This window comes from Sitophilus oryzae, unplaced genomic scaffold (genome assembly GCF_002938485.1).
Source record: "Sitophilus oryzae breed Bouriz unplaced genomic scaffold, Soryzae_2.0 scaffold_882_pilon_pilon, whole genome shotgun sequence".
NCBI lineage: Eukaryota > Metazoa > Arthropoda > Insecta > Coleoptera > Curculionidae > Sitophilus > Sitophilus oryzae.
Genome location: NW_022147508.1, coordinates 1,131,319 through 1,143,334, shown reverse-complemented (window position 1 = coordinate 1,143,334; position 12,016 = coordinate 1,131,319). Strand labels below are relative to the sequence as shown.

General features: G+C 31.0%; 1 protein-coding gene across 4 annotated transcripts in view; it reads left to right on the top strand.

Moving 5' to 3' along the window:
* The window catches only part of LOC115890533 (solute carrier family 2, facilitated glucose transporter member 3-like), a 132,889-nt gene that overhangs the window by 94,278 nt on the left and 26,595 nt on the right, over window positions 1-12,016 (top strand). For all 4 annotated transcript variants that reach the window (XM_030910783.1, XM_030910785.1, XM_030910786.1 and 1 more), the window contains 3 exons: window positions 6,081-6,179; window positions 6,291-6,426; window positions 9,848-9,985. In XM_030910783.1, the coding sequence (XP_030766643.1) occupies window positions 6,081-6,179; window positions 6,291-6,426; window positions 9,848-9,985 (373 nt within the window). The remainder of the gene's footprint in view (window positions 1-6,080; window positions 6,180-6,290; window positions 6,427-9,847; window positions 9,986-12,016) is intronic.

Below are 12,016 nucleotides of genomic sequence, written 5' to 3'. Positions count from 1 at the left end.
ATGCAAAAAAACGCAACGGGGAAAATTTTGGTCAAATTTAAAGTGTTATATTTTTGTTATTTTTAGCCCTATTTTAAATTATTTTTTTAGCTAAGTGAATTATGGAATTTTTTGAAAAAATTTTTGGATTTTTTTTAGTTAAAAAAAAATAATTTATTGATGAGGACACAGGTAGGTAGCAGATTAACAAGTTACAAGAAACCCAATTTTATAATAATAGTTCCCGTATATAGCGTTTAACGCCTTGGGAGTAGCAAGGAGTAGCGGATAGGAGTAGCAAGTAGCGGATATAAAAGATAAGGAATATCATCGCCGTACATTTCCAAGCCAACTAGACGCCGTTTTTTTTCGAACATACAGTACATATAGATAACAGTAGTTGAACGTTATAAAGAAAAACAGCAGGAAATCGAGCTGTTATTTAAGCTACAAAGTAAATTCAACAGCTTTTGCACAACTATTTTTTATCTACTAACAATAATTGTAATTGCAGGAACACAAAGCTTGTGCAAAATCGGTCAATGTCTATGCCATTCATTGTCATCAGATTAGCAATTTGAAAGCCTTGACTTTATCCTTAAATTGCAACTCAGTCGCGAGATACATTGCCATAGACACCAAAAGAAAGTTTTATTTATGTTCTTATTTAGCCCCCTTAATATATTGGGTTATTAATATTTTTTAATGAAGCCTTGACTCACTTTTTTTCGTCATATCTTCAGTTCATTCTTCAAGATTATACATACAGGGTGTCCCAGAAATAAGTGCAAGTATTTTAACTGGTAGTATAGTTCAACCCCAGGAACACGACTATGAGGTTTTTTTCACGAAAAAAAAAATGAAATTTTTTTGGGAATTTTTTTAGGTAAAGAACATAATTTCTTAATAATATGCCAACATAGGTAGTAGATTAAATTTACAAAAAAGAAAATTCAGAAAAGATCCAGCGGTTCTCAAAATTTTAGCAAAAAAATATTTTTTTTTGGAAATTTTCAAAGTAAAATAACTCCGTTATTTTAGGCTTATTTGAAAAACGACAAAGAGAAAATATGTTTCTTTTATCAAGATCTATCACCCCTTAAAATACTTGCACTTATTTCTGGGATACCCTGTAAAGGTATCGAGGTAACAGACTTTGTTTCTCACAGATTTTACAAAAATACTTATTTTTATTTATTTCAAATCATTACTGAATAGCATAAGAAATAGTTGAAACATATCTGAATCTAAGCACTGATTAACAGTTAATTCAAGATTTATAACAATGTTTAAATAAATAAATAACACATATTAATATACAGGGTGGCACATTGTTTTGAAAAAGCGCCATATATCTCGTTTCCTGTTTTTGGTCTTCATTAAGAACATTTATCAAAATATGGCGGCAGAACACGCCAACATTGATTTTGGGATTTGGTATTATTCATATTTTTGGAGTTTTGGAGACTAAACCAATAGAAAATAAATATTTTTTTGTTCCCGAGCAATTATTTAATTAGTGTTTAAGATGTAATATTCATTATAGTGACTGGAGGCTTTTAATTGACTCATCAAAGAAAAGCTTCAAAGCTGGTCTTTTGCACAATGGAAATGTTCTTGCTTCCGTACATGTTGCTTCCGTATCCTTTTCGTATTTTTGTCTTTTTTGTACTGGGTTAAGTACAAGTAGGTTTGCCATCAAAAGTCGCATGTACTCGTGTACAAATATGCATCTAATTTTAGTCTTAGTTTCATAAAGATTAAAATAAAACTCAATAAAAATCAATTTCCAAGAAAGTGCTTTAAACCATAATTAACTCGTTAAGCTCTAGCACTTAAATAAACTGAAACTGACCCTTACATACAAGGCAATATCGAATGTTTTTTTTTTATTATGTATGATTAATTCTTGCTATACAGGGTGGTCCGAATTGTATTCGTGAAACTTCGGCAGCATATTCTACGGATAAAAATAATAAAAAGAAGTTAGTATAAATTTATGTCCAAAAATGCTTCGTTTCAAAACTGGTGTTTTTGACAGGGGAAATTTGATTTAAATGTCAATATGACTCCTACTTGTAGGTGAAATCATCTACATATTTTTTTGACTGATTTAATAACTTTTGGTCTGTAGGTACCTGTATATTAAGATAATTGACTGTGACTTATAAATCTAGGAACTTTTTTTTTCAAATTAATCATAATTTTTTCTAAAAAAAAAAAATTTTGAAATAGTTTCTGTTCAACTTTTGGCTCAAAAATATTTCAGTTTTATGATTTCATTGTAATAACTTTCTTAGTAGTAACATACCCAATTTTTGTCAATGATGGACATGTACCTATTGACTATTTCGATTCCAAATATCTCGAGAACCATTTCTCATAGCGATTTACCAAGACATCTTTTTATGTAAAAAACGGCGGAAATTCATATTTTTTCACTCGGTAATGTGATACGGGTACAGGTGAAAAATAATTACTCTTCAGATCAGTTAAAAATATGTAGGTGGCGCCCTCTACAAGTAGGAGTGATATTGACATCGAAATAAAATTTCTCATGTCAAGAAACTCCCAATCGACAATTTTCATCCAATATACCGGGTGCGTCTCAAAAGTTACTTTTTTATTTTTTCAGATAAAAAAACGATATTTGGTACCTTAGTATGAGACATAAATTAGGATTGATTGACGTATTCAATTATTTTTGGTCACTTCCTGTTTAACCGGAAATGACTACAACTTTTAATTTTTAAATGACACCCTCGGTATTTTTTTGGGGGTAAGCCACTTTTGACACGCACCCGGTAGAGGTTAGTTCAGAAATTATTTAGAAAAAAATCGAAATAAAAATGAAACTTCTACACTCTGTATTTTCGAAACGAAGGATTTAAGAACAAAAATTTTCACTTATTTTTATCTGGAGAATATGCTGTCGAAATTTGCCGAATACAATCCGGACGACCCTTGATATTATGTTGGATTCATTTAGAGTTTTTTGATAATAGCCTGACTATTTTGCCACCTGAAACAGGAATATACAAAATAAAAAAGTTCTCCTTAGTAAAATATCACGATATTTTACAAAAAATCACTATTTTATTTTCTCTGTCTCCTTTTCAGTGGTGGAATAACCAGTTTTTTTTTCATGAAATGAATAAAAACCGCCAAAATAGACATTATTATAGTTTATAATTATATTAAAATATAATATAATAGACATAATGCCGATATCTGCATCTGCAGATATCTACATTTAGTTTTTATCGATCATAAGACTTTTATCTCACTTATAAATTAATTTATTAACTTTATTCTTGGTACCGCTTAATTTTGTTGAATTAGTATCTTAAAAACTCTTTATTACTGTCTCATTTTTTAATATAAGCGCCAAATCTGATGAACTTTTTTTACACGTTATAGGTATGATTATTAGACAAATAAGATAGATGTGTTTAAATATGCAAATAAAATTTACAAATAAAACAGTGGATTTTTGGTATCAATGTCAACACTGATTCCAATTTTAATAAACGTTAAATTTAAAACTACAACATAAAAATTTAAATATATACCGGGTGCGTCTCAAAAGTGGCTCACCCCTATAACTTTTTTATTTTTTGAGAAAAAAAACGAGATTTGTTATGTTAGTATATGACATAAATTAGGATTGATTAACATATTCACTTGTTTTTGGTCACTTCCTGATTCACCGGAAATGACTCCAACTTTTGATTTTTAAATGACACCCTCGGTATTTTTTTACTTTATTCGATAGAAAATGACACACAATAGAATAACATGATATAATATTTCAACTTTTGACATTTTCGCATTTGGTTTATTTGAAATTGTAACATGCGGTTCATAACGACCATTTGACTCGAAATACCAAGTGTGTGGTACCAAACTATGAGTAAAAAATGCTTTTTCCAAATATGCTAATGAACCATCCTCGTTCCATTTGGAAAATTTGAGATATGATTAAAAATACGATTTAGGTATCTTTTAACCGACCAGGACAAGAGACGAAAAACATGAGACAGTCAAATCTATTTTTCCAAGGCTTCTTGATTAAAAATTAATGTTTTAACACAGCCAAGACACTCCAGATTGTAATTTAAAATACGATTATTTTTTAAGCAAAGATGTCAACAGTTGACATATGATATGTCCTTCTATTCAGAGTGTCATCTTCTACCGAATAAAGTAAAAATATACCGAGGGTGCCATTTAAAACCGAGGGTGCCATTCATACCTTTGAGTCGCACCCGGTATACAGGGTGGTCCGAACTGTATTCCGGGAATTTCGGCAGCATATTCTGCACATAAAAATAAGTAAAAAATTTCGTATAAACTTATATCCTAAAATGATTCGTTTTGAAGATACAGGGTAGAGACATTTCATTTTTATTTCGATTTTTTCCATATAATTTCTGAACTAAATTCGATATTTGTATGAAAATTAGTTTCTGTGTGTTTTTTAACATGAGAAACTTGATTTCGATGTCAATATCACTCCTACTTGTAGGGGGCGCCACCTACATATCTTTTAACTGTTTTGAAGCGTAATAACTTTTCGTCCGCCCCTGTATTACACTACTGAGTGAGAAAATATACATTTCCGTAATTTTTTACGTAATAATCGGTAATAATTACGTAATCTCGGTAAAAATCGCTACGAGCAACTGTTTTCAAGATATTTGGAATAGAAAAAGTTAATACATATCATTATTGAGAAAAAATGAACATGTTGACTAGATAGTTATTTGACTGCTATTATAAATTTAGATTTTATTTGGAACATTTATTTTTTTTACGTTAATCATGATTTTTTCTAGAAAAAAATACGATAAAACAGTAGAGACCAATTTTCATTCAAATATCAAATAGCTTTGTTCGCGGGTCCGATTCCGAACCGATTCCTAACCAGTTCAGAACTAATTATAGATTTTTGTAAAGCGCATGCCTAGTTATGACCCAGTAAGGATATTTTACTGCGAACGATTATAGAACCAAATTATTTTAAAAATTAAAAACTCCCACTTTAACAACATAACCTTTTTCTTAATGTTTTTCATATTTTTGTTATTGTATAGTTATTGTAACGTTAATTTGTTACAATTCGTTATTTTTTAATATTTCTTTTGTCATTTTTGCAAGAGGCCCTTGACCAACCCTTGATGTTTGTAAATAGCGAATTGCTAAAAAGACTTGTGTTTTATTATTTGTTACTGGGACGAAACAAACGAAAAAATCGCAAAAATGAGTGACGCCGAAGACGGTAAATTTATTGTTTATGTAATTAAGTATGGACCTAGGTAGGTAACAAAATCCAAGCAAAACACTAAAATAGCCAATTGACAAATAATGGAAATGACATAATACAAAAAAAACAGCAACTAGCTGACGACGATCCGATCGATGCCGGCGTAATACGCATGGTTAGCAGAATCGAATTTTTAGTCCCAACAAAAATCCGAGGACCGCTAGAACCGATTCTGAATCAATAATGAACCGATTCGATGAGATTCGCAAACGCAGAACTGTTATTAAAAATTCAGAATTTATTCATCCGCAAACGCCACTTTTTAAAGTGCGCATGCGAATAGTCCCTGAACCGGTTCGGAATCGGAGCCGTGAACAAAGCTATTAGTCTAGTAATTATTTAAAAAAAACGAAATAAAAATGAAACTTTTACATTCTATATCTTCGAAACGAAGCATTGTAGGATATAATTTTATACGACTTATATGAACTGTTTTACTTTTTTTATCTGCAGAATATATTGCTGAAGTTTTCCCGATTACAATACGGACCACCCTGTATATAGATGTATCAAGGCGATGGTAGGTTAGATGTTTATCGAGAACTGGTGATGGATCAATATATAACTGTAAAGCTGAAAATAACTTATAGATGAAGCTATTTTGAAGCTATGATAGACGAAGCAGGTGCCTTTATCTAAAAATTCCAATTTTCAAAAAAATCACCGGTTCTCCATAAACCGCTAACCTACAGTAGCCATGAATCACCCTGTATATACTTTTCTACTACTTTACTTTTAATAAACATATAAATGATATATATTTTTTTCATTACAGGGCTTCAACGGACGATTGGCGTTTGCTATTGCGGCAGCTGCTCTAGGATCGTCGTTTCAACACGGTTACAACACCGGCGTTCTAAACAATCCTCAAAAAGTAAGTTGTAACGCCAAAGTAAATATTGACACCATCCGTTTTAATTAATATACGAATGTAAACAAATATATCGTCATGCAAACAGTTACAAAACGTGTTTTATATACGCAGATACTTGAACAATGGATCGCTGCCACCATTCAGGACCGATCTGGAGAGGCGCCCTCGCAAGACGGCGTCATTATGATTTTCGCGCTGATGGTCTCGATATTCTGCGTCGGTGGAATGATTGGAGGTGCTATCACAGGTAATTTTCAGATAAAAAACGAGGTTTGGTATGTTAGCAGACATGTGACATACTTCAGATACAAGTATTTGAAATACAGATATAAGATACAAAATAAAAAAAAATATTTCAAATACTTTTTTTTAATTTCATCTTGTATGTTGTATTTAGATACACTTTTTTAGTATCTTTTAGTATTTTATAAATACTTGGTTTGCTAAAATACTTTTACTAATTATTACCTATGTATATTTTTGCTTTACGGCACTCAGTCATATGGATCAAACCAGTGTTGCCAGATCGAAAAATATAATATTCTTCTAATTTACAACCTGCCAATCTGTGCAGTTTATGTTCTAGATCACCAAAAGGTGTGTGAAGCATATTTAGAATTGACAGGAAAATCGCCAACTTCACCTGATGGAACTTATTATAATTCCATTAAAGGTCATTTTATCAGTGCAGGCACATTTCAATGAAGTCATGAAAACGTTGAAACTATATGTATACAAGGTGTCCCAGGCTGAGCGTGCATTAGAAGTTTCTAGAGAACTACAGTATCTAGATCGGAGATTTTTGATTTTTTTTGCACGTCACTGTTTCACAGCGAGATCTATCCATTAAAAATATTTTCAATATGGAGGCACTTCCCGAAATACCGGAAGTTGACAGCAACTTTCGGATTTTAAATGGGTACCCCCATTTTTTATTACATATTTAAATTCTCTGTAAAATTTTATGAATTTTGATATCAAACACTCTATACCTAACATTAATCGTTTTTGAGAAAAAAATATTTTTATTTTTGTAGTTCTCTAGAAACTTCTAATGTACGCTCAGCCTGGGACACCCTGTATATGAAATACATTTATTTTTAAGTGAATATGTAGCTTGTTCAAAGCCAATAGCAGAAACCATACAAAGTGTGCAAGGCGATAAAGACACATATCGTCGGTGAAACGTGATAAACTGCTAACTCCATTATTCCTAATTTTACAGGAGAGCAAAAAAACGGCACAAAAAATTATGTACACATGTAGGAAGTATTTTGATGCGTTAATATGATAAAGAGATAAGAATTTTATTTGCTGGGGAACAATAAAACTCAATATTTCGTGTTACGTCATTTTTTTCAGACACAATAGGGAGATAGCAGATATTCGTCTTGCAGAAATAAGAAATAAAAATATACTTCTGGAGATAGCAACCTTTATTGTTTGAAATTTTGAAAATGGAAATGAATATTACCCAAACAGATATAATCAATTAAATTTAAAAAATATGATATTCATAACCATATATTTATAATATCGTCGGTCTAGAAGCAAAACATACAAGTCCAAAAACGAATAAATTTTTAATGAAAATTTTAAAATTTTTGGCATTTTTAAAGAACTGAAGTGGCAGAATTTTGGACTTAATGAATATGAAAATAATTTAAAAATTAAACTTATAATTCTTAGAAGATATGGTAGAATCCTTCCATGCTTATCCTAATTTTTATACAACGGTAGTAGACCGAGCTTGGAAGACTATAGTGCGTGATTTTTTTCATCGCGCAATTTTAATCAAGCGATTATGTTTTAATTAATTTGGTATACAATAAAATTACCAGACATTCGGATATATAAACGAAGATATAAATATCTACCCTTACTATACAGGGTGTCCCAGAAATAAGTGCAAATATTTTAAGGGGTCGTAGATCTCGATAAAAGAAACATATTTTCTCTCTATCGTTTTTCACAAGTCCAAAATAACCGAGTTATTTTACTTTGAAAATTTCCAAAAAAAAATGATTTTTTACAAAAATTTTGAGAACCACTGGATCTTTTCTTTTAACAAGAAATTATGTTTTTTAACCAAAAACTAAAAAAATTCCAACAAAATTTTCAAAAAATTCCGAATTTTCGAAAAAAAATTTTCGCGAAAAAAACCTCATAGGTGTGTTTCTGGGGTTGAACTATATTACCAGTTAAAATATTTGCACTTATTTCTGGGACACCTTGTATAGTACCTAAGTGTAGAATTTGTTAATGGTTATTGTATATCGAAATGGGAAATATTCAGCAATTCCGAGAGCAATTCTAAAATAAAAAAATGTGGAAATAAAGAAAAACGAATAAAAGGTTTAAATATAATCAAAGAAAATTATACTTTAGAATTATCTTTGATATAATTCACGATGTAACATTTGTATACCTAGAGATATAATGGAATCAAATAATTTACAAGAGAAATATATTATAAGGGATGTTCCGTTTAAAAAAGTTGTGATCTAAATTTCAGATTCTTTCCTTTTATGAATTTACGAACCTAATAGAAATAGTGGAAATAATTTCAATATTCTAGGAAACATTACCCTCAAATGTTAAGTTTTTTTTCCTACCTAGAAACATTTTGCTAACAAGTGGCTAAAGCTGTATTTTGTGTGGATTCCGTGGATTTTCCAAAAATTTATACTAGGTCAAGGGCGTCGCCGTGGGTGTATGGTGGTTTGGGGGCACCCATCATTATCAGCCACCCATCGATATTAAAAAGTTACCTCAAAGGCCAAGTTTTTTATACAAGTTTTCAAGAAATTTGCAAAAAATCGCATAGTATAGTACAACAGTCAATCTGACATCAAAAAAAGTCAAGACTCCCATCAAATTACCCCCGCTCTCATACTTTGCCAGTTCTAAGTGGTCCACTGGTAAAGCTTAAATTCGAAAATTCGTATCCCCCCACCCTACCGTTTTTGAGAAACTCAGATTACTGCTCTTTAATTTTAAAAACTTTGAGACAGTAAAAAAAAATGGCTTCACCCGGAAAAATGCAAATAACTGCCTTTGAGTGACTTTGGTGCCCTCTAATATTGTCCTCGTAGGTTTTAGAGGTTTGTTACTTAGAAATAAAAATGTAGAGAATTTAATTCTCTTCATTTTTTGTTCCACAAATTTCTGTGGGACCTACGGTTCAGCCAGAAAATCGATTTTAATTTTTTTTTAAGTTTCTCAAAAACGGTGTGGAGGGTTGGTTTTTTTCGGACGAATTTATTCGAATTTAAATTTTTCCAGTGGACCACTTATGACTGGCAAAGTATGAGAGCGGGGGTAATTTGATGGGAATTAATTGACTGTACTAGCAGAAGATTTTTGTTTTACTGCCTCCCCTCCCCTAGGCCATCGTTTGATGACGCTCTGGTACTAGGTAAAAAGTAAAAATAAAGGGGAAATTTCACTAGTATGGTATATTTGTTCTTTTTCTGTGTGTAAGTTACTTTGTGAAACTACTGAATTAAACAGACTGCCTTTTATTCATAACCATTGAAAAGCTAAAATAGATTTTCGGAGAAAAAAATTGAATCGTAGATACGTTTTATTAGTCAATAAACCCACATATTTTTTCATTTATCTATTCGTCGACACCAGATAAGATAATTTAATTATTTTTTTTATAGGAGTTGTCGCCGAAAAATTTGGCAGGAAAGGAGGCCTGCTACTGAACAATGTTCTAGTACTCGCAGCTGTAATCTGCATGTCCTCGTCCAAAGCAGCAGCTTCATATGAACTAATTATCCTTGGCAGATTTTTGATTGGTACGAGTATATTAATATCACTTTAATTAAAAGTAAAAAGTAATTGCATGTTATTAAATCATAATTGAAATGCTACCGAGCTATGCGTCCTATACAGAGTTTTTTTCACGCAACTTGTTCATTAAAACTTTTTTAGAATCTAATTTAGATAGAAATTTGAATGTTTCAAGCTCAGGGTATTTTCAGTGGTGGTCTTTAGATAGTTTTACTTTATGTTATTGCAGTTTAACTCGAAGTTACTGCCAATTTCCTTCATTTAAATAAATCACCCTATATATTTTTAATATTTTGATTTTACATAAAGTTCTAACATATTTTGTGCATAATGTAATATCTAAACTTTTTGCATCTTTTTAGATTATATGCCGTCAAAAATAGATGTAACTTCTTGTAAAGTTGTTTATACTTAATTTTTTTTTAAATATTTCCCTTGCTATTTCCCTTATTAGATCATATCTAGCCATGAAGACTGGTGATAAAAAATATTTTTTATTTAACCAAAAGTATTATTAACCTGTATGCATACTTTACGGAACTACTTCCGATTATATTAAAAAATATGTTTAACACTTTGAAGGTCCACATTGTTCATGGTTTCTTTATAATCCAATAGGAGAAATTGAATTTTGTTCATGGGAAAATGTTAACCGGCAAATATTTGGAAAACTATTGTATTTAGTCATAAACAACTTTATATGTATAATATATATACTCAGATGCAAAAAAAACGCAACGGAGAATTTTTTCGTCAAGTAAAGTCTTCTATTTTTTTACTTTTAGCACTATTTTCATGAATTTTTTTTAGCAAACTGTATATAAATCTATCAACTTTAATTCATAAACTCGGTTTTTTATAAACTCTAGTATTTGGCTTATTATACAGGATTAATTGAAGGGTTGTTTTTACCTTACCTTTAAAACACCCTGTGCAATAATTTCATGTGTAACTTTTCCTAAAACATTATTTTTCGATCAGACCCATTTCTCCTGAGCCTGAGCATTTTGTTTTTTATCTCATGTCAATATACAGGGTGTTTCAAAACAAATGCATTAACAAGTTACAAGAAACCCAATTTTAATAATAGCTCCCGTATATAGCGTTTAACGCCTTGGGAGTAGCAAGGTACAGCTTGCTATACTAGAGCCGTTCGGTATACAAGGAAGGTAATGTGGCTAGCACTACGCTTCAACCGCCTATTATTACCTCAGGATTGTGAATCCCAAGTACTCAGGTAAGGCTGAGTCGACCTAGGTACCCAAACTATTTTTATTTTAATAAAAATAGTCGGCTGATGAAATGCCGTGTGTGGGATTCGAACCCACTACCTTCAGATTGGTAGACGAGAGCCTGTACCTCTACGCCACCGGGCACCAGAAACCCAATTTTACCAACCCCAAATCCAGTGGTTCTCAAAATTTAAGCATTTTTTTTGAAATTTTCAAAGTGAAATAACTCGGTTATTTCCGACTTATTTGAAAAACGATAAAGAGAAAATATTTTCGAGATCTACCAGCCCTCAAAATATTTGCACTTATTTAAGACTCACCCTGTATATTTGAAATCGGATATAAAAGATCATTTTAAAAATATACCGGGTATCTCAGAAATAAGTGCAAGTATTTTAAGGGGTGGTCTCGATAAAAGAAACATTATGTTTTCTTTATCGTTTTTCAAGTAATTCCAAAATAACGGAGTTATTTTACTTTGAAAATTTCCAAAAAAATGATTCTTTGCTAAAATTTTGAGAACCAATGGATCTTTTCTGGATTTTCTTTCTTGTAAATTTAATCTAATACCTATGTTGCCATATTATCAAGAAATTATGGTTTTTAACTAAAAACTAAAAAAAAATCCAAAATATTTTTTAAAAAAATTCGAATTTTCAAATTTTTTTTTCGCGAAAAACACCTCATAGGCGTGTTTCTGGGGTTGAACTATACTACCAGTTAAAATACTTATTTCTGGGACACCCTGTATATATATAAGTTTGAAATTTTTCTTAGCATTCTGATCGTCTTTTGTTTATTTTT